We start from the raw sequence: 25,011 nt of genomic DNA on the forward strand, positions 1-25,011 counted from the left end.
TATACTGATTTTCGCTGTGCATTTGATTTAGTTAACACCAAACAACTTATTTAAAAATTTGCTGCGTGTGGACTTAACAATAAATTGTTGTCTTGGATACACTCATTTCTTTCAAATAGAATTCTGTATGTTGAAAAGATAATTTTATCTGTAAGCCTATTTATGATAAAGCCAAGGCATTCAATTGGGTTCTCCAGGTTTCCTAATATTTACAAATTATATTAGTTTAATTATACACTAAATATACACAGAAGATGTATGTACATTCACATCTCTGAGTCACCATCATGTCTAGTTAGTTCATCATATATTTTTTATTAAATTGAATGATAACAAAACTAAATAAATAGAATCTTAAATTAGAGTTTTGTCAAATTTCACTGCAACAAAGAAATATATGAGAAAAAAAATAAAGGGCATAATAATATTATTTTCCACTTATATAAAGGATTAAAAACAGTATTTCAATGCAATTAAAAATTTCAGTCTAACTGCTAAAAAATGAAAGGAATATCCACGAATTGAAATAGAAATAGGCCAACAAATGAAGAAATCTTGTTTTAATTTTTTTTTTAAACAAATTTATTATCTTGGAATATTACAAAAGCTATTAAAAATATATACATTTTATTTTTTTTTAATGTGTATTTGCAATTTGTCCAACTAGTGAACAATAAACCAAATTCTACCACGGTCCAATTAAATGAGGATGATCAGTAATCTTTAACACTCAGGCCTACCATTCCTGAGGTATATGGTTAATTGAACCCCTACCACCAAAGAAAATTATTAGTGAGCACGGTTTAGTTTTTAAATCCGTATAAAAGCAACTAACTTTTATTAGGTTTGAACCTGAGAATCTTTGACTTCAAAATCAGCTGTTCAACAACTGATTTATCAGTTAACCACTAGACAAACTTGGTGGGATAAATATATACATATACACGCACACACGAGTTAAGAAATAAACAAAATTTATTTATTAGGTAATAATGAAAAGTTAACACAGTGGGGCACCAATTTTCCAGATGTCCAACTAACTACACTACTTAAATTCAGTCTAGGTAATTTTTAAAAAAAACTAACACATTATTTGAAAAATTTAAACACTATTGAAATAAATATTTGCTTCAAAAGGACTTTTTTTTTAATCAACGTTTATTTTACTGGATTAGCAAAAACAATATGTATATTTAGGCCTTTTTTAAACTAACTATAAACGAACATTTCTGCACATTCCTTTTTAATACCACATTACTGTTTTTTTTCTTACAATACATATATTCAAAGTTTTATTTTATATTTTAGTTTTATTGAAATACATTTATTTTTCTATATATTTTCCTTTGCGCGTTACAGATTAAATATTAGAATGATATGTACAGTATGTATAATAGCAGTTTTTTTTTTTTTAAATTACCCTTTCCAATTATCCAGCTTTGGCCTCACAAAGGTCCATCTGGGTAATTGGTATTCCATTGAATACAAAATCTAATACACTTACCCTTTCATTTTCAACTTTTACATTTTCTAATTTAACCAAGGTCTCTTCAATTGCTAAAGAATCTTTTTCAATATCACCACTAATAACATCTAGTGGTTCCTCTTTCAGTTGTACTAAATCTACTTGCTGTAATAAAAAACAAAATATGAACGCTACAAAGTAAATATGTTTATGATTATTTGTATAATTTATAAAATAAAAATAAATGTATCTCTAATTCACTCACCATACACATTAACAGTGCAGCCACAGTTACATTATTATTAGGTGAGTGTAATGTGCAAGGTTTTGTGTGGGAAAACCAGTAAAACACTTGTAAAAAGTCTCCTAATATATTTACCACAGCTACCATACACGTCATTCCATGTTAAATCAACAAGGCACACAACTTGAGCAACTGGTTTTTTTCATAACATAAAACTGAGTAATTAGTTTTATAACAAGACTGCAATGAATATTAATTAAGTCAAAATGATGTTGAAAATCATTTCACTTTATGCTTAATAGTGAAATTAAGTTAATAATTGTAAGTAAAACAATAAATTTCAGACATTTTTAAATGATCATATAAAAACACAAGTATAAAACATAATTATGTATAAGATATAATTTTCAAGACTCATCTCTTCTAATACAAGAGCTACAATAATATAAATAATATCTGTATGACTAATAATTCAAATATAATAAAACAGATCTTTAAATAATTACAGTTACTTCATTCGTGATTTGTACATTTGACAATCTTAAAATCTTGCACAGTATACAGAAAGGAAGGCAAATCAATAAGAATTTCAAATTAAAGTTTTATAAATTCTTAAATTAAGTTTCATTCCAGTAGCTGTTATTTTAAATAAATATTTTAATTTATATTAATTTTAATAACAGTCTCATAAAATAAATCAACAGCACTTATGTATTGATTAATGCTAATGTACTGTATTTTTCTGATTAGTCTCTGGAATGTAACGTATTACTTTAGAGGATTATATGTATGAACGTAAATGAAGTTTAGTCATGTACAATCTCAGGTCGACCATTCCTAAGATGTGTGGTTATAATAGAAACTCAACCGCAAAAGGAAATCACAGTTATTAATGATCTAGTATTCAAATCTGTTTAAAAGAAAGTTCTAAGATTCAAATCCTAGTAAAGGCAGTACAGATGTGTACTTTTATATAAATTCAAATTTTCTAGACTAAGGATAATGGTGTTGGGTTACAATTAACTGCCTATCTCATGAATGGTCGACCTGAGACTGTACAAGACTACACTCCACTTATATTCATATATATCATCCTCTGAAGAAATATCTTGCAGTGATTCCAGAACCTAATCAGAAAAATAGAGAATGGTAATGTACTAATTACTTTTTCAAAGTAATGCTTCTAAATAATTTAATTTTTAATAAATGTAATCTGATATTTTCATTGGCTTTTAATTATTGCTACTTAAAAATTAAGAACATTAGTATCAAGTTAAATTTGAAAAAGAGTGTTTATTTGGTTATTATTGCAACCATTATTATTTCTCTGTCAGTTTTTCATTTGCCTGAGTAATTTCCTTTTCAGATAATGTTTATCTATGTCCAGAAACAGTTTACAGATTAACTTCTGTTATAACTTCCTGTCGAGGTAATATTAGAATATCACTGTGTGCTGGAAAAACATAAGGAGGAGATGGACTATGAAAGTGAGGAAAACTTACACTTCTGTTGATTCTTTTCTAGATAATACACAAGCTAACCACGAAGCATCATTATAATGCACGAGACAAAACCTTTTATATCAGAAATCTAATGAAAACTAACTTCTCTTTCGTGCAAAACTTTAAGTTGTTCATATTCATTTCTGGAAATAATTTTTGTTTTAAAATATCCTTCCTGACTGGTAAAAAAGCATACAACTTCTGAGTACCTGAGATTGCCATCGCTTTTGCTAAATGAGGTGCTAAATACGTTTCTTCTTCCTGATACTTTTCATTTGAAATAAACATGATATTCATATTTTTAATATTTGACCAAGCCTAATAATAAAGCTGAGTGACTGTTGTTACTTGATCTTGCTATGAGCGTTGTAAACTTGCTTTTGATGTTAATCTTTTCTTTAAGACTATCACCAAAACCAACAAATGCACAGTTTTATGTGATGTGGCAAACAAGTGCCATTCCGCCTCTGCACCAAAGTCATCCTCATCATACATTAAATTCACATTATTTTTACGGTTTTTGGAATTTCAATTCCAAAATTAAGCAATATGAACTGACAAATCAAAAACACATAAGGAAATAAAAATAGACAAACTCATCAAGAAAATAAACAAAGTAACAGGTGATGGCTTGATTGCAGCAGAATTACAAAAAGGATCATGCAAACAGCAAAGAAAAAACTTAAGAAAAGTCCTATGACCAATAAGAATAGAAGAATATAAATGGAGATTACGAATACAATGAAACCAAGAAAATGCCAATATCCACCTGAAAAAGAAGAGCCAAATCATTTTTAACCCTCATAAAACCAATCTTCTACCACATTTATAGCAAATGGAAGTCAACAATAGATTTCAGAGGTTTTAAATGAAATGAAATGAAAATATTTGAGGCGATAGTACATTATAGAAAACTGTTAAAGATTTCAAACAGAAGGATAAACAAAAAACCAGAAAGACACAAAGAATGAGAAATTAATGCAAAATATTGCTTCATAGTTGTTAGATGGTCAAACATAAAAAAAAGCTTACATGCTCAGATGATTTATCGGTTTCAGTCACATGGGGTGGTAAAAAAAAGCATGTCATTTCTGCTACATTCTCCTGTTCAGTCCCTAATTTAATATCTTTATTAAAAGGCAGAACTTCATTAATAAAAGTATTATTTGCAGGTCCAGTCATTATCTGTAAAAAAAAAGAAAAAGAAAAATTAAAAATATATCCATAATAAAAATATACATATATAAATACTGTTATAAACACATTTCTTGTAATTACTTAATGACTGTTCTTGTTTTATGGAGGCTTAAATGAAGTTATGTTTAATATTGATGCAAGCATTCTTAATGAAAAGAATAAGTACAGCAAAATAATATTAACATAATGATTACCACGTGCAGATAACCTTACATCTGTCTGTGAGGCCATGTGACACGGCTTGTGGCTATCTGATTCTTATACAGAGTAAAGACCTTGAAAATGGTATACTGAAAAACCCAAAATGACTAGGAAATAACTTGATTTCTAAAGAAGAAACAACAGATGAAAATTTGATTTCACATCCAGTAGCAACAGATAATAACGAGGATAGCTACCAAAACCTTCCAGTTATCAAAAAGGATACTGTTTTCTCTTTTTCAAGAAACACTTTCAAATTATAAAGAGGCCATATAGAGTGTCAAAGCATCTGAATGAAATGAAGCGATAAGTAAAGAAATAAATTCTTTTCATCAGAATCAAACATGGCAGCTACCGAAGAAATGTCCAGATTGCCAAGGGTGGATAGGTGTTTACTGTCAAAACTGATTTGGATGACAAAATTAATTATAAAGCAAGACTCATTGCTAAGGGCTATAGCCAACATCCAGCGAACTTTTCATTTACTCCTTGGAAAAATGATGGAACATAACGCTGTTTCATGTAAAGACATCGTTCCTCAATGGACAACTAAACAAGAATGTACTCAAGCGATAACCTCAAGGATATGAGATTGAAAAAAATGTATGCAAACTATGAAAACATTGTTACGACCTTAAACAAGCTTCAAAGTGTTTGTATAAATACTTAACGTACTTCTTATAACAGTGTGTTCTAGAAGAAAGCAAGAATGATCCTTGTATGCATCACATTAAGAAATTGTGGTGTTTTTCATGTTGATAAGTCTTATTATAAGTCCTTCTTCAAAGATCATTCTGAATTCAGAATTTGAATTATAATCACATGAAGTGGACAATTACCTTCGGATAAAGATTACTTTAACGGAAAAATTTAGACAGATAGACAAGTTATGCAATAGATATGACCATGCAAAGATAATTTTACAAAAATATAGTTTTGACAACTGTAAACCATTACTTTTACCACTTAAATTTGGTTGTAAACCTGGAAACTCTCCTCTAATCTCCCGGTGGACATTACAGGGAAATGGTTGGAAACTTAAATTATTTAGCTTCAGGCACACACACCAGACTTAAGATTTGCCTTAATTATTCCATCTAGAGCAATAAAGGACCATTTTAATTTGGTAAAAAAGAATTTTCAGATATTTGAAATTATTTCTGAAGATACAGTAAAACAAACAGTAGAAAATTGAGGCAAACAGTGATGTAAACTATGTTAGTGACAAAGTGACTTCAAGATCAACTAGTGGAACTTTCCTTAATTCTTTAAAGACCACTTGACAGTTTTTCATCAGGTTCAGTTTATGCTAAAAGACCAACAGCTGATTTTTTGTCAATCTCATTTTGAGCGAGAAAGATGAACTGATGAAATTTCATCAGTATCAAAATGATGTTTGTACTGATCACATGTTTGGGTGTCAGGACAGTCCACTTGAGAGAGGTTATATTTGTTATTGTTTAAAGGCAAACATAACAACGCAATTAATATTCAGATGGTAAACAAAAATAATTACTTTGAACTTAACAACTGTTTATGCTCTTATTTTTATAGAACATTTAATCATGTTTGTTAAGTAATATAACAAACAAACAATTGTTATTGTATTGAGTTGGCTGTGAAATCATAGTTTGTTCAGAATGAAAAGGAAGCTTTATTTTATTTATATTACAATATTGTATTTATTGGCCTATGGTATAGTACATAGATAAGCAAGAACACTGTACGTTTATCATTGTTTCTGATGTTTGTATTAATGCATAAAATGGGTGGTAAATTTCAAACACAATTAAGATTGATCAGGATCTTAGGAAGGTTCAATCTGATAGTGATCTGTGTACTGACAGTTCTAAAAAAACTTAATTTTACAGATTTTACTAAAATTATCAATTTCTAGTCAAAAATCATGAAATTTTCAGGTTTAGGCACTGCACAGTTTTTTTACCGACAATAATATAAGCATGTAATATTTTTTTTTAAACAATCTCCAAAAAATGCTTGTATTCATATTAAATGTGATCAACTCAAAAGTACCTATTTTTTATGTATATATATTTCTTAAATAAAATTAAACTTTTTCTTAAACTGAGATAAACACAATGATGCATGCAATTGGTCAATTACAACCTCATATGTAATACTACATAATTTCAAATTAAACTAACATTACAGAAAACACACCAGGTTGGTCTAGTGGTGAACACATCTTCTCAAAGTTAATTTAGAAGTCAAGAGTTCCAGCGTTCAAATCCTAGTAAAGGCAGTTACTTTTGAATGTATTGGAATACTAACTAGATCATGGATACCGGTGTTCTTTGGTGGTTGGAATTCAAACCGCACATCTCAGGAATGGTCGAACTGAGACTGTACAAGATTACACTTCACTTAAACTCACACATATCACTCTCTGAAGTAATACCTAAATGGAAATTCCTGGAGGCTAAACAGGAATAAGAGAACATTTCAGAAAAAAATGACTGTTTTCTCTTCATTAAATTTTATTGCTTTCCATACATGAAATCATTTATTTTCAAGGTTATGTAAATTAAGGCATTTCTTCAATGAATTTTATTAGTTACCTTATGAAATTATTGAATTCAGCAAAATTTTATGTTTTTAAAAATAAAGTACAGAAATGATAATTTAGATTCACTGACTTCAAGCGCAATACCTTATCGATTGGAATGTCATTTCATATTCAGTCATCAATATCAAATGTTATGTTAAAACTCTTATTGGTCTCCTGAGATTTATTATAGTCTGTCATTTTTAACAGATTAGTAAGAATGAAATTTTTTCAAAAGGCTGAGAAAAAACAGTAGACTAACTTAGTCTGTATTTCAAGTTAACATTAATTTTAATATAATTTTTACAAACAAAATGGCTAGGATTACTAATCAATCATGTTATCGGTTGAAGTATCTTTGCTTAATCATTTATAAAAGATGTTCGAGTCATTTTAGTCGTTATGATTCTTTCAATTTTTGAATGCGGTAATTACTGTTAACACTGTATTAAGATTCTGTATGTGGTCCTCCCTATTCTTAACTAATTATTCTGCTGTTACATCTCTTGAGCTTACAATCTGTTGAACTATAGGTCAAGGTTTCACTTTAGAAAAACACCATTGAAATACATGTGGATCTCAAATTAATCGATTCTTCTTTGGACATAGAATTATTCAGAAAACTTGTTTCTGACATTATTCTTTTATTTATCTCTCTTTTCATTCTGTCTAAGAACAGGACCGATTAGAACTGTTTCATTCTCAATGACTTAGGTTCTTCTGAAGCAAGGATAACGTTTTTTATTTAGGTTTATTTTCACCTTCATTTTTGCAGATAAGGTTACATTTCAGATTTTTGACAAATAGGCTACCTTTGAGTTCTTTTATTTATCTCTTTCCATTCCATCTAATATATCAGGACTAATTGCATCTGTTACATCTTAAATACCTTAGGTTTAATGGAAGCAAGGATATCGTTTCTTATTTAGATTTATCTTCACCTTTCTTTTACCATAAGGTTACAGTTAAGATTTTTTACAAGTAGGTTAGCTTTGAGATTTGTAAACTATACTTTCCACAGAAAAATTACTTTTTTCGATACAATTTGTCACTGTCTATAAAACTTATGAAAAGATACAGGAATTATGTAGAACAACATTTTTTCACTAAATAACCTAACCTACTTGAAATGACTCTTGAGATTACATTCGAAATTCTGAAATAGTTTCAACAAAAAAAATTTCATTAAAGAATTAAAGTTTTTAGACAAACTACTAATAACTGTAAATTTAGAGGAAATGAATGACGGGTTTTTCAAATTAAATCTTCATCCCTTCTATCACCAACATTGGTATTAAGGGAATAACTATCTTTATCATCCTTCCTGGATGCAATTACCTTTATCAGCCAATCAAATTTCCATTTCTTTATTGAAGTTATAGCTGTTGTAATATATGTATAATTTCTCCCTACCCATATTTAATCTGGACTCGGGTATTATTCTAGTAAAAGTTACCTTTGTCTGCTTGACCGGTTAATCAATCTTTCATACTTATTCAATGCACAATGGATTACAAATATTATAACCGCTACAATTAATGTTTTTAATGTTCAATGGACTCTTACAGCATTATTCTACGTTCAATTGTGTTAATTATTTTTTTAAATTAATTTTATCAGCTGTGCGATAGATGAGGTGAAATTTAAGTGTAAGAACATCATTACTGACTTTTTATTAAAACTTAATCTGTGTTAACCGATAGAAAATAAGGCTGGAACTAGCAATTTATAGAGGCATTGGCAAGACCCAAATTAAATATTTCACAGCAAATGGAAACCGATGAATCTCGAGTGTGCGTGCAAAAAAAAAGTGTAATCAAAAGAGAATCCCAATATTATTGTTCATTGTGTGCTTTGCAACCAGCTCAATTTAACTCCTTGTTTTGAAATCTACCATAAGTACATTTAGTCTAGTTTACATTTAGTTTCAACTTTTTATTGTTATTATTTCCATTTTAATATTTTATTATATTTACTACTGTTTATGTTATTCCTTTGAACTGTTTTTCTCTGTAATGTAATGTATTATGATCGTAATTGATTAAATATTAATATTTTGTTTGATTATTATAATAAAATTAATAATTATCAATTCTGATATTTGTGTTTTTATTTTATGTCTCGCCCAGTATAACAATTTACTTTGTTTAGTCTACAAAGTTCATAATATAACGCTTCTATTACTGTAGATTGTACAGTATGAATAAAACTAATGAAAGTATAACATACTAATTATTTTGTTGTTTGGTGGTGAAAGCATCTTCCCAAATCAGTAAAAAAAAATATTTATTTTTAACAAATGAAAAGTTATGTAAAATTTTGCTAATTTTTTTATGCATCATTACTTTACAATTTATTACTCCAAAATTTAACTGTAGTAATCTTCTTGAATCAGAAGATTCAAGTCTTCTGAGACGGCTAGTATAGTACAATCTCTACTAGAAAAACACCATAAAAGGATGCAGGTGGATTGGAGAAATAAGAGAGGATCTTAAGGAAACTGTCTTACACCAGAAGACACCACACATAAGATAAAATTAAACAAGAAAATCAAAAACAAAGACGCCTTCTTCACACTCGCCAGAAAAACATACAACATGAACATTTTTAACACTAGAAAGGGCACAAAGAACAGAACTTATTAAAAAGTACTGGCAGGAATGCAAGGCTCAAACGCAGTCCCATCAAAGAGACTTTGATAATGGCTGACCAAAATGTTCTTATTATGTGGTCATTGAAAATTATATATATATATATTCTCTTATTATACTCTTATATTCTCATAATTAATAATTTTCTCTTTTAATTAAGAGAATAATTATATTCTCTTCTTTTAATTAAATTTTTCCAAATGCTTCTTTCTTTATCAATTTGTTGCAACACCTTTTCATTTGTCACTTATCCACCCATCTGATTTTTAACATTCTCCTACAGCACAACATTTCAAAATCTAGTAAAAACCTTTCTTTTCAGGTACTCCGATTGTTCAAGTTTCACTTCCATATAAAGCTATACTCCAAACATATACTTTCAAAAATCTTTGATTTAAATTAATTTTTGATGTAAACAAATTATGTTTCTGAATGTAGGCTCGTTTCGCCTGTGCTATTCGGCATTTTATATCGCTCCCGCTTCGTCCATCTTTAGTAATTGTAGAATTACTAAATTACTTTCCAGATAACAAAATTCTGCTACGTCCATAATCTTACTCTTCCTATTTTTATATTCAGTGGTCCATCTACATTATTTCTACTACGTTTAATTACTTTTGTTTTGCTCTTGTTATGTTCATGCGCTAGTTCTTGCGTAAAACTTCTTCCAAATCGTTCATTGTTTCTTCTAAATTTTTTTTACTCTCGGCCATAATTAGCATATCATCAAAAAATCATAGCATCTTTATCTTTTCACCTTGTACTGTTACTCCGGATCTAAATTGTTCTTTAACATCATTAACTGCTAGTTCTATGTAAAGATTAAAAAGTAACAGAATAGGGAACATCCTTGTCGAACTCCCTTTTTTATTACGGTTTCTTTCTTAATTTCTTCAATTATTACTGTTGCTGTTTGGTTCCTATAAATGTTAGCAATTGTTCTTCTATCTCTGTAATTGAAACCTAAATTTTTTAAAATGCAGAACATTTTATTCCAGTCTACGTTATCAAATGCCTTTTCCAAGACTATAAATGCCACGTATGCAGGTTTGTTTTTCTTTAATCTTCCTTCTACTGTTAATCTGAGCCCTAAAATTGCTTCCCTTGTCCCTATACTTTTCCTGAAACCAAACTGGTCTTCTCCTAACACTTCTTCCGCTCTCCTTTCAATTCTTATGCAAGAATTCTATTTAAGATTTTTGATTTGTGACTAGTTAAGCTAATTTTTCTGTATTCCTCACATTTATCTGCTCCTGCTTTCTTTGGTATCATAACTATAACACTCTTTTTGGAATCTAGCGGAACAGATATACGATGTATATAACGTATAAAATATATTATTATTAACTGATCAGAATACAAGATTTAATTAACTCATTTAAATAAACTTTCTTGGATGCTAAAGTAACATCTTGAAACTTCAAAGCCAAGAGGAAAAATGATCTGTCATTAACGGTGAGCCTTTATGGCGTAAGCCATACTGCTGGATTGAAAGCACGGGAATCTGTCGATTCATTCAACTACAGCCAACAAAGTCTATTTTTTGTGAAGGTAGATTCTTTCGATGGCTAAATTCTTGCTTGTGACCATAACTGTGTATAGACATCGACCGCAATGGTAATCGCGCAGCTAAAAGAAGAGTTGTTACACTAAATTAGTCTAGTCATAAAAGGGGAGTCCGTCCCTGACTTCTATTAACTTTATTTTATTTTACCAATTATAAGGCCAAATTTGGTATTTTAAAACGATGCGAGAGTAGTCTACGTACATTTGACTAGGGACTAATAGCTCTACCTATGCTATTATCTATTTTATACCTGAATATAAGTTTTAAATATTTAACTTTAACAGTAAAATGACTGCTAACTAAGATGCAATTAGCAACAGTTCCAAAGACTGGACTGCAGGTCTATATGCCATCATTAAGTAGCCTAACGAGGTAGCACAAGAAAAATTAGTTAAAAAATAAAAATTGATTTATTAAATTTTAATCTCCCTCATCTAGAGTTGAAAACGATTTGTTTGTTTACGTCACTTGTATGAAAGGTACAATTCTGTTCATACATTTTGTAAATTAATCATAGTAAACGATATTTTCTCATTAAAGCACAATAATTTTTTTGATTTATTTATAACTGGAAAATAACTGATGTTTTTTTTTTGTTGCAAACCCCAGAAATACATATATATGACAAATATCAGTACGCAGGAACCGATCAGAATAGATTACGTAATTGTAAATTTCTATGTTTGAGTTTATCGTTCAAAGAACTTTTATTCTGTTAATCCATATATCGATTGCATTCATTGTAATTTTCCTTATATTATATAAGCCTTTTTTAATATTGTATCAAAAATGTATTCATAATCGATCGTTAGAATTGAAGTAATATACTCGTGCTTGTAATGAACCACCGTGACACATAATGTGTTTTTTCATTCCATTCTTTTTATATTCTTCTGAAGACGGGTGTAACAGGTGAAAACCTTTAGATATATTTTATCGATAAGAGATTGTAGATTGTTATTATTATTATATAATTTTTATTTCTTTTTGCAGGGAAAAAGGATGGATATCATCAGATGTGGAAGAAATTTATAAATCATAAAGATTTATTATAATTAAAATTGTAATATTATCGTAATGTATAAGTTGTTTTTACTATGTTATAAGCCTGTAATGTGAAATGTATCACAGACATAAATATTGTTAGGCTGTTCTTATCAAGGTTTTGCCACGGTTTCCCTTGATACAATAGGGCAAATGCCGGAACAGTTCGTTTAGTTTTCCGTAGAATTTTATCTTTGATATCATTATTCTCACCTAAAATAATAATAAAAATAAATATTTATTTATAATTTTATTTTTTGTAGTTTTTTTTTTTTCATTACCTGCTTAATGCCGAATTAATGTGACCCCATTAACCACTAAAAGTTGAAATTTAGCTCAAATACTTTTTACTTCCTTTACTTCGTACAAGGAAGGATTAATTAAAAGGATTAATTTTCTATCGGCTAGATGGCGCTCCGCCGTATTATAGCAACCGTGTCCGTGCTGCATTATACATCGGTTTCAAAACAAGCGGAATGGAAGAGGAGGGCTGATCGCACGGCCACCAAAGAACCTAAACCCCATTAGATTTCTTTTTGGGAGAGCATGTAAAAATCATTATTCGGAAAAAATTCCGCAACATCAACCATCTACAGAAGAGGACTGTTGCAGTGCGACGGTAGCATACATTACACTCGACATCCTGACGAGTACGTGGGAAGAGCCGGATTACCGTCTGGACATTTGCAGGGCAACGAACGGTACATATATCGAAGTACACCAAGAAAAACTTCAGAATCTACCCGTTAAGGATAGACACTAATGTACAGTAAGTAAGTTATAATACCTTAAATATAATGCCGTTTAAATCGTACTTGAATTCAAACAGTTCTTATATAAACACTCTGTATGTATATTTATTTGCGAGTAAAATCATATTTCTATGGTTTGCATAATTTTTCCATACGCAACATACATCCACACGTGGATCTAACTTACGAAGGATATCTCTACAGTAAATTTAAAGTAATGTTTTAAGCGATTTAACGGAACATTTTGGCTGATAGGTTATATATAGTAAATACAATTTGATGCTGTGTTAATAAATTGTACTAAATCGCCTGAGGTTGTGTTTATTTTTTGGTATTAATACAATTTTTAACTGATTTTAATTTTCTTTTTTTCATTTAATTAAATATTTTGTGACACTCATTGTCATGAATTTATCACGGTTATGTATTTATCATGATTTCCCTTGATCTATCCAGGAAAATCTTGAGGGGTTCTTTTACTTTCCCGTCTAAATAACGCAATAATAGAGCTGTAGTTCTAGAAGGAAAAAGTATCGTAATCTGTCCGATTTGGGCATATGCGATTTTCGCCGGATCTTGACGTTTTCGCATCTACGGAATCCAAAAAAACAGGATGGAAATTTTCCGAATGTTAATGTTCGTATGTACGAGTGTGAGAGTTCGGTGTTGGCCTCTAATTCTTCGACCAGATCAACCGGACCGATTTTGACCAAAGATGGTCAGTTTATTTCTATATATGGGGCGTTGATGCGTTAAATTTTCAACTTAAAAACTCAAGGGGGCGAGGCTGTAGAGCAAGGGCACCCTCAGTATCTCGAGATTTCACCTAATTAAAGTCATATTTTTAAAAAAAATAAAAATATTTGCGAAATCGCAAATATAAATCGTAAATATTAATAAATGCTTTAAACTACTGCTATACGAGTATATTGTGACGTCAAAGGTGAGCGGTAAAATTAAATAATATTTAAAGTGTAAAAAAAATAATTCGGACTGGCCGGGTCTCGAACTCGATCGCCCGGTTAATAAGTACCTGGTGTGTTAAGCCTCACAGCTGCAACAATCTTCCGACAGTATAAGCGAAATTTGTTCTGTAACTTGTGAAATACATTAGTTAGTGCCGATTGTCGCCTCTATTACCGTCACACCTGCGCGAATTAAATACGGTATGCGCGCGCGCGCTTTAGTTAGAATCATTGAATTAAGTAAACGAATAAATATATTTAAATAAAATAACAAATATTTTTAATTAAGTTGTGTGTGTAAGCCGTGCATCAGAATTAGAAATAATGGCTAATTGAAGACTACAGAATAAAAAATTCACAGTCCACTTATTTTATTCTATTTCTATAAAAAATTATATTTTATTTATATATTTTTTGTAATTTTTTTTTTTTTTGAGTAAAATCAAAACTAGTAAACGGTTGCATAACTTCCCCAGATTTCCTCTTGACTGATTTTTATTTCAAATACGCCATTGATATTTAGAGTACAATCGCGAAATATTTTTAAATATCGAGTAATAAAATTTGAGTCAGATTTGAACCCCTTTGTCAAATTACGTTTTTACTATAAAAATTATGCAGTATTGAAAGTATATCGAGGAAAAAATCAAATTTCTTAGTAAAACATTTTGTTTCCTAGTCGATCTCCCCTTTATCAAATTATACTGCTTTAGATTATTTATAATTTAAAAAAAAATATATATATATATATATATAAAGCTGTAATGAGGATTTCTTGAAATTACAAAAAAAAAACTTCAAGAAGAAAATATGTTTCTTCAATTAAAATTTAGATATGTTTACATTCAAATAGTTGGCTGGCCAGGTAAAATTAAATAAGTCTTGTCTGGTAAGGTAAAATGTTTTGCCTTAATTCTTGCCAGTTTGGTAAAATTCAGCCAGACTGTAGATCCAAATAAAAGAGTAAACGCGATGGTTTTTCTTTTCTTTATGAAATCTGAAGTGAAAAATCGAAAGAAATTGTTTTGAGAACTGTATTTTTAGTAGTTTCTGAGAAATCACGGGTAAAAGACAAAAGATGTGTACATTTCCCGCATTATGCTTCCGTTACTGAACCAGTTTCAAAAAAAAATTTAACATCGGTTGTTTATTTAAAAACAATTAAATTATTTCATTCTACATAAACAATATTACTGTGTCGATAAAATTTTAAATTATACCGATTAAAAAGTAAAAGAAAAAACTCAATTTCCTGTATCCTGTTAACCGTGTAAACAAATATAAATAATTTTCATTAACGCCTTTTGAATTGTGAATTATTATATATTTAGTCGCTTAATTTAGTTATCTCGATATTATTTCATCTGTTTTTATATTTATGGACTTTAATCGAACTTAACTTTATTTTTTAATCGATAGTGAAATTTGTCATGCCGACCTGATTAAGGTTTTACCACGGTTTCCCTTGATCCATCCGCACAAATTCCGGGAGTGTTCCTTTTTTTTTATTAATGAAATACCGTATTTACGCGTTCCCGAGAATTATATACTCTTATATAATATATTATTCTACACTAATCGGAATAAAAAAATTATTTATTAACTTAATTAAACCCCAAAAGAAAAATTTATAGAGGTATCTTTTACTTTCACGTCTCGATTGAAAGTAGATGAATAACTTTAGGCGACAGAACAATCAAATAGTGTAGTGCGGTGGTGTGTAGCTTTTATTTTATATATAGTCAGTTCGATTCACGGTAAGGGTGTGACATTTTTTATCATATGATCAACATCTACATTGATTCACTATAAATGTTGAATATCTCTCTCTAGAGACTAAATTTGAACCGCAGTTCTGCTACGTCAAACATTAGACGTAATAACTTCCTGATAGCCGTGCATGAAAACTGAATCGGTCGCTGTTACAATCTATCTATACCATGTTTATCGTTCATTTATTTTTTTTTTCGATCGACGAATTAATTCACCGCAGAAGCTTACAAAGAAACTTCTAAAGCGGGAACGAGAAAATGGAAATTTGTAGCGTATGAAAAATACCGTGTCTGGCCGGGATTAGAACCCGGTACTCTGAATGAACGGCCGAGACCGCTACCGCTCGGCTACGGAAATCGAGTAATTAATTTTATTTTTCACTTATAAGTAGGTTCAGCTATTAACTACGTTTTGATTGTTTTGTTATACGTTTACCATAACTAGGCGGCAATTCAACCCACGACTTTCAGTGTAACAGGGGAAGCAATTCTTTTTCCGTTGTTACAATCTTCATTAGTTTTATTTATTTAATTTTAAATATTTAGCGATATTTGATATCAAATTTCTATGCGCGCGCGTGCGATTGTTTTAACGTGTACTTTTATATTAATAATAAAGTCACCTGATTTCAGGTTTGTCCGAAATGGAACATTAAATAAACGGTAACTATCAGTTCTATTTTATTTATCGTAAATACAGGGTGATTTAGGAGGAAAGGGAAATAATTTGGGAACCTATTCTAGATTTTGAAATAAAGGAAAAAGTTCACGTACAAACATATGTCCGAAAACGCTTCTTTGTAAAGTTACGGCTAGCATAGATTTCGCTAGTATTTCAGTTCCCCGGTGAAATAAGTCATACTGAAATTTTTAAGGCGTTATATAAGGGGTAAAATTGATGTTTTTGACCCGAAAAATAGAATAAAAAAAAAAAAAACAGAACTATCATCCCTTATTTTCACGATATCCAGCGTAGAACAGAAAAGTTCAGTAACGAAAAACACGTTTTTTTTAGGTTTGAAGTAGAATAACTTTGTTAAACAAACTTGTAGAGCGTTTAATTCTGAAAAAAATCGTTGTAATATACTCTATAGAAAAAAAACTTTAAGGATTTATAAAAATAAAACCAACAGTTTTCTTTTTTTTAGTAAAATATGTTTAACCTTTGAAAAAATAAAATAATTTTAATTTACTTTAAAAAAAAAATACTCACTGTGGTTTATATATTTTTTTAAATTTAAAATAAATGTTGGAAAATTCCACCCCAAAAATTTCTCCCCGTGACACGTTCTAGTAAGAAAGGGCCTAATTTTTTGTCGATCGTGCCGCATCAAACGTTCACCGAAAATTACGGCTGGAAATTTGATCCGACTGGAGCGTGTGGTTTTCTTCACACCGCCGATGTGAATTTCACGTGTTGTTTACGCCGTTGCGGATACAAGTAGCTTCGTCCGAAAATAGTACGAATGAGTTTTAAAAGTAATTATGTTAACCCGCTGAAAAAACTCGTCCGGCACGGTTACCCAAGCTGGAAGTGTTGTATTTTCTGGACGTGACAAGGATTCAGTCCTTGAGCGTGTAATGTCCTCCGTACTGTACTTTGTAGAATGTCGAGTAGCGTAGAAATTCTTCCCGTGCTCGTTTTGGAACTAAACTGTACTACGTGAAGAATTTTTTCTTTTCATCAGCTTGTAACGGTTGGCGTTCAGATGAAAAACGTGTGCTGCTCTCACGAAGATTATTAAATTCTACAAATCAATTTGTTGTTTGCGATCTAAATTTATTACGCTAAAAAGTTTTTTTAATTTTCATAAATTCATTCGTTGTTTTCTGTTAAATTTTGTTCCGTTTTGTTTTTAATAATAAAAGTTGATATTTTTTTTTGTTTTTCGTAGACTTCATTTCATCAATTTCTCAAAATTAAGTTCTCTACACGTTATCTTAATCAAATTTACGCATTTTTCAGTCGTTTAACAAAATTATTGTAGTTCAAACCTAAAAAAAAACGTGTTTTTCGTCACTGAATTTTTGTTTTACGGTGGTTATCGTTAAATCTATGGGAGATACAATATTGGGACCTGCTTTATTCGAGTTTTCAGGTGAAAATCATAAGAACCCGTCAAGTTTACTCCTTTTATGACCCCCTTAAAAATTAAGACCTTTCGGTTAGTCTGTTTTGCTTAGTTTTTACACGATAGGGTTTCCGATTTAAGTCGTGAAAAATCTTACAAGATGTGTATTTTACACAATCTTGGTGCGATAATTTACCCTATACATTTTTTTCGGACCGGCAGATATTGTTTTTTGAATACGGGCTATGGCCTACGGAGTCCTGACGAAAGGTCGCCTATTTCGTTTTTGAGTTTGAAACGGACTCCGTTGTGCGCCGTTTTTTAACCGAATCGTGCACTACTCTTTATCGGGATACTGACGTTCGAAAACTTAGCGAAAATATTTTACGTTTCTCTTGAAAGGATCTAAAAAGCTTCCTCGATAGCAGCCCTTTCCTCGATGGAATACTGTATTTTAGGATAAACATAATCGTAAAGAACGAAACTATATCGCACTGTAGCTGGAGCAGTTTACAACCGACAAAAATAGACGATTAGTAATAGCAGTGTTAAACGCGACGCTAAAATAACTGCACTTCGAGCCGATTAGGTTCGATTTAATACCCGGTATTACAATAATGAAAAAGCTGCTTCAGAAGACCTTGTATTTTTCTCAAAAGTCTGTATAAGTGTATATTTTTATTTATGCATCTATTCAAATATTAATACCTTTTAGGCCGATTTTTTAAAAGGCGTGCTTAAATTAATATATGAATTTAAATAGTAATATGTGAATTTTTGTTTTGTACCGGTAAATGAGTCGTGTGATTTAGTAAATTAAAAGCATTTACATTTACGAACGGTAACATTTGTTAAGAAGGAAAGGTATTTAATATTTTAATAAAAATTAAAATACTCTAATACATAATTTGTGCTAGATTTAAAAAAATCCAGATTATGATAAAAGCGAAGTGTTTAATAAAAAAAATAAAATATAAATAAAATAAATGTAATAAGTAAATTTTTTATAATAATAAATGCTTTAATAGAAAAACAATACTTCGATAGGCAATGATAAAAAATAAAACAATAATTTATAAAATTGTATTGTTCATACGCTGTCAGAGGTAATTAATTTTTTGTTTAATTTTATTGGGATGACGCATAGTAAAAACAACTTGTCAGTCTGACTACTGCTAGGATGGTGCGGGGGAGAGGGGGGAGATGAAACAAATGCAGCAGGTGGCTAACTTCATTCTGATTGGCTACCCTCGGACAGTACTGGTCACGCGATGGTACAACAATTCAAATACAACCGTAAATGTGCGTACATGTGTACGTACGTGTGTGTGTGTATTACTGTCGAATAACAAAGTTAATATCCCTATTATATTTCTTATATAGACGTTCGATATAATTAAATTAAATCAAGATTTGTCGGTCATTTTATATTTATTATTACATTTTATTTAAAATAATAATTAATCTCCCTTAATTTTAATATTTAAAAAAAAAATATTACGATTAAATTTATCAGTTTTGTAAAGTAATTTACACAAAAAAAGATTCTAATATTACATAATAACAGATAAAATGTTTCCAGTTTTATTTACAATTCGACCTCGTAATACCCTACGCTTGTATTTTAACGAGTTTAAAATTATAATTTAACACCGATAAATTTCAAACATTTTAAAATACGAAATGTAATATTTCACAAGCGAATAAAAACGAAATACTAAATACCGTAAGAATTTGATAAGAAAACATACTTATTTAGAGAATACGATTATCAGAATATGAATCGCTCTTGCAAAGTAATCTAACATCACAGCTCTTTAACCTCACTCTGTCCCTGAGAGAGCGAAAATTCTCTAAACACACACTCTCTCTCTCTCATCCTCTCTGTGGGTGCGTGTGCGCGCGTAAATTTTGAGGGGAATAAAGATCATTTAATTTCTTACCGAAGATGCACTATAGTGGATAATAATTCCGTTATCGGATCTAAATTCTCAAGGGCGCTTTCAATTTCCAACCTCCACGATATTTATGCCTAATAGTAGTTCTATTAAATATTATAAGGAATAAATATAGCCAAATCAAATTTAATTCGAATCTCTGACATATTTTTTAATGTATGTGTATCGATTCTATGAAATTATTTCACAAGTACAAAAATTATATTTCTCACTGTAAGAGGAGAGTAATCCCGTCTAAATTTTTTAAACGTTCAAGTTGATCGTCGCATCGAATTTACAAACTTTATTAAGACTTTAGAAGAAATTATTTTATCATAAATCATGTTTTTAAAAGATAATTTTATAAAGTGTAAATGTATACATTTTATATTTGCGTATTTTTACTTTATATTTTAAGTTGTGTAATTAAATATATATATATATACACACACACACGATGATTTAGGAGGAAAGAGAAATAATTTGGGAACCGATTTTAGAGCTTGAAATTAAGAAGAAGGGTTCGTACAAACATATGTCCGAAAATAGTTTGTAATCGAGTTACGGCTAGCAAATTCTTTAAGAAGAATTAGGAAGAAGCCGTTTCCCATTAAATACTTTACTTAGCTAACATATGTTGTCGCGTAACAAGGTGCTAACCTACTGAAACGGAAATGATGTTCAGTCGTACAAATGACACCTTCACTTCTTTCTCCTCAACGAAGGCTGTATATACCGAGCATCATTACTATCAGAGAACGTAATTCTTATTGGTACCTCCTATACCAGAGACCGTTTATATTTATCACAATCGCAAGAAAGAATGCGACAAATTAATGGATTCTTTTTTCAGGAAACTATATATTATACACAGACTCCAGTCCGTGTGTCTATCAGTCTATCAGATAGATATTCTACCGATATAATTATTTGTTTCTTAAAAGCACTTTTACAAAATTAATAACAAAAGTTATCGTAATCATTTTTTTTTTCATAAAATGATCAACAGTTTTGTAAAAAAAAAATCGATCTAGCGAGTTACAAATTTAAAACATTTTAATTGCAGTTTATTACTTGAAAAATGCGTATTATTTTTACGAGTAAATGCAGTATAAACTTTTCTTTATACTTTTGTTAATGATTTTTTCTTTATAAATTAAAAAATTGTAGTTTTTATGAATGAAAAAAGTCATGGAAAAGAGCAATAGTAGTAAACTAAAAAAATACCGCTGCCTCTACTTTTGAAGTATCGTGTCGGGTTACATGAAGACAGTCTGGTTTGATTTAAAGTGGATTTGTTCTTTTTTTTTTGTTGTAACTTTGTAAATAAAAAAATGAAAATTAATTACAATATCTTAAAAAATAATAATCTTTACAATTTAATTGAATGATGTAGTGGCATGAACTTGATCGATATTATTTTTGAAAAAATTATTTTTCTAGGTTAAAAACGCAATATTATTTTATAAATTGCAAATATTACTCGGTAATTGAAATCGGTAGAACTAGAAATTAATTTATCACCGCATCTATGACACAGCCGTACTTGTCTTTTATATCGAAGATTCGAGGTTCGATTCTTGGCTTGGATCTAGAAAGTGTGAAACTGATGTGTTAAAAACAATTATTTTAAATAATTTAAAATCTTTAGTCGCAAGTCAACACATTAACCGTATTTTGCTTAACCAACGAGTACGGTACGTTTAGATTGTGCAACAATTCTTTTTTCTATTTTATTTGGTTAATTATTTATCGGCCGATTAACCTAAAATTTATAAACAAGCGTGTAATTTTTGGGATACTACGTAGCCGGTGTTATAGAAAATGCAGTACGTTATTAGAAAACAAAAACAATAACACTTATTTTAAGCTATATTAAAATAATATTAATATAAAGAAACTTACCTCGATCAATAATGAAGGTCATTAAACACCAAAACAAAATACACAACGTATAAGAAATAGTTAAACAAGAATGACCGCAGACACGAGGATCCAAATTGAACTGCATACCACAGCGCGCCATCTGTAATGTCGCTAGATTCCATAAGTTTTCGTTCTCTGCCACGCACGTTATTTCTCTGTTGATTCAAACAACGTCCGAACAACAAACCTGCAAAATAAATTATGAAAATTAGCGCGCCAACTAAAATGTATTGCCTACACTGTACTGTTTCTCCTCTCATAATAACAACCCACAGTATAACATTAATATTTTACAGATTTGAAAACTTTTAATTTTACAAAATAATAATTGAAACCAAATTTTCGCTTAAACCTATGTATACAAAGTTAACAAAGGAACGTAACCAATGTTGAACTGTAATGTTAAGGTTTTTAGTTATTTCGTTTTACCTAATATTCAATTTACGGATATAATTTACAATCACGCATATTTTATGTCCAAGAGCATATTGCTCTTGGACATAAAAAAAACTAGAGAGCGCCCGTTCATCTCTTTTACTAAATATTGCTATTTTCTTTTAATATAAAAACAAGTTTATAAAAAAAACGTAATAGCGTAATTAAAAATAAAAATGTTACGTCACCACTTTAGTGTCACAAAGTAGCATGCTTGCCTGCTACACCAATGGTGTCGGGTTCGATTCCCTATCAGGATCTGAACACAATTTTACAATAACTTAAGACCATATCGTCTTTAGTAACTAATCACAGAGAAAAAAAAACAGGATCATTTGTTTTAATATAGATAAGAAATATTAATGAGTACATAAGGGGGTTATGATATAAAAGGATTATTTCTAAATTTATCTCAGCAAGCCGACTACCGTATTTCACAGTAGAGCCCAGCCCGTCTATAATACAAAAAAGCGCGCGAACGCAAACGCGCAGACACATTTAGTATGGATTTATCTCAAAAATTATACTTAGATATTACAAAGTAACTTATAATTTTTCGCGTCTCACTGCATTTTTGTAATCGATTTGTCACCTCGGTAACACAATAGAGAAACTGACCGTACTGAAAGTCAAACGGGTAATTAATACTTCACCTCGCCAGTCGCCGAGGTGGAGTAGTAATGTCTTCCCTCTTATCCAAAAGATTCCGGGTTCATATCCCTGTCAGGCTTCAATTCGTAATGTATATCCGAGTATCAATATTAAAAAAAAGCTTAAGTTCAAGATCCTGGGTTCGACTCTCACAACATAATCCTTTTCAAAACATAATCGCAATTGTAATATTTATAAAATAATTCGCCTAGAATTAATTTAGTCTCCATACAGTTAAATTTATTTATTTAGAGCTAATTAAAAAAAAAGAAAAAAAAAAGGATATTGAGAGCTAAGGTTCGATATTATTGACTTACATCGGTGCTGCTTATACGTGTATTTAAAATACAAAATAAATAAATAAAAATGATAAAAAAATAAAAATAAAAAAGCCGGGTGGTGTGAGAAAAAAAATGAACCGAAAGGCTCTATTTTAGTCGGTATTATAAATTAGTTAATTGTTATACTGTTAAAATTGCTTTACGTAAATGCGTGTACGGCATTAACCTTCAACACAGCTGTTATGAAGGGTGGGGGTACCTCTCGCAGCAACGAAATTAAACTAATATTTATAACTAGTTCTTTTTTTTATTAATTTATTTTACTCGTATTGACAGCATACAAAGTATCTACATTTTTTTCATTTCCACAGCGCCAACCGTTATGTATTACATCACAGGATGAGATGAGATGGCAATTTTGTAGCGTGTGAAAATGCCATGCCTCATCGGGATTCGAACCCGGGACCTCCGGATAAAAGGCTCCGCAATTAGTCGAAAAATGTTTGAGATATGGAGGTCCGAATAATCGACGTTTTAATAAACATTAATCTCAGATTATATTTAATTTGAATCACAATTTTGTAACAAAAAAATCTCTCTGATAATTCGAGTACTTAAAACAAGCAATAATTTATGTAAATTTTACGGATAAATGAAATATATAAGTCCGGTTAACTGAGAGGTCGGATGTATAAGATCAGTGATTATTTGACTAACTAAAATAATAGTAATTAATAATAATAAATATTAATAATAATAATAATAATAATTTTACTAACAAAATTAAAATAAACAAAAAAGTTATCAAGTATGATTTTTAAGTTTTTAACACTAATACATAAACGATAAATACCAATATTGTCAAATAGAGAATTTAACACGATTCTAATTTTTTTTTTTTTTTTTTTTTTTTATTTTTAATAATAGTAAAATAATAAATAATATGATTCGTTATTAAATTTAAAAAAAAATTAATAATAAAAATTTTATTAAAAATAATTTTTTGTATTCATCTTGCTTACTAGTTTAGGTTGGAAGATTTATTCTACGTAAATGGGACTCAACGCAGCAAATTATATGATGCCGAAAATGGCTGCCAAAGGGCCAGGGGGGGAGGAAAAGTCAGCCTAATTGGCAACCTAGCACCTGTTGTAATCACAATGTTAGAGCTGCGTTTTTATATACCACTCCGTATTAAGAATAGTATTAGAAGAGAAGAGAAGTAAGAGAGTGAGAGAGACCCTCTGTCTCGCTTCCTCTCCATCACTGATCCCCCTACCAACCCCTCTCTCAATTTCTCTCCATCACCCTCGCTCTCTCACACTACCCGCTCTGTCTCTCACTCCACCCCTCTCTTTCCCAGTCACTCTCTCACTCTCCCCCTCCGTCAATCTCTCTCGCTGTATGCGGTGGGCTACTTAAACATGTTTGTATTTTTTTCAATTTTCTCACTCAAAGTGCATGTTTACAAAAACTTTGTAATAAAAAAATTGACCGTTAAGGTTTTCGACACTTTTTTAATTTATTAATGCCTTTCCGTTCGTGAAAAAGCTTTAAAAAATTTCTCGTTGGAATTATAACAAAAAAACGGTAACTGTAAATGAAAAATTTAACCTCTGATCCAAAGATTTTTCCCGACGAGAAGAAAAGTTACAACGTCGTTTGTAGTAATAAAAAATTACGCGTATAGAATTTTATTTCAAAAAAACGAGTACATCGTTAAATTATGTTACTTCAATTTTTTTTTAATTTCAGTGCTCCTTTGATCAGCCAAATAAACATA

The 25,011-nt window shown here is 30.2% G+C and overlaps 1 protein-coding gene across 1 annotated transcript; it reads right to left on the minus strand.

Moving 5' to 3' along the window:
- Nucleotides 1-1,406: 1,406 nt before the first annotated feature.
- Nucleotides 1,407-22,042, minus strand: LOC142330563 (uncharacterized). The gene is made up of 3 exons (XM_075375923.1): nt 21,841-22,042; nt 4,244-4,396; nt 1,407-1,630 (listed from the first exon to the last, which is right to left on the minus strand). Exons 2-3 carry the CDS (start codon nt 4,391-4,393, stop codon nt 1,430-1,432), a joined length of 351 nt encoding a protein of 116 aa, XP_075232038.1. The 5' UTR covers nt 4,394-4,396; nt 21,841-22,042; the 3' UTR covers nt 1,407-1,429.
- Nucleotides 22,043-25,011: the final 2,969 nt, after the last annotated feature.

The sequence above is a fragment of the Lycorma delicatula genome, chromosome 9, assembly GCF_047948215.1.
Source record: "Lycorma delicatula isolate Av1 chromosome 9, ASM4794821v1, whole genome shotgun sequence".
In the NCBI taxonomy this organism is placed as follows: domain Eukaryota; kingdom Metazoa; phylum Arthropoda; class Insecta; order Hemiptera; family Fulgoridae; genus Lycorma; species Lycorma delicatula.

Coding starts and splice junctions, on each gene's coding strand:
- LOC142330563 (XM_075375923.1), bottom strand. CDS start 4,393: ATGACTGGACCTGCAAATAATACTTTTATTAATGAAGTTCTGCCTTTT. Junction 1,631..4,243: donor CCGATAAATCATCTGAGCAT/GTAAGCTTTTTT, acceptor TTTTTATTACAG/CAAGTAGATTTAGTACAACT.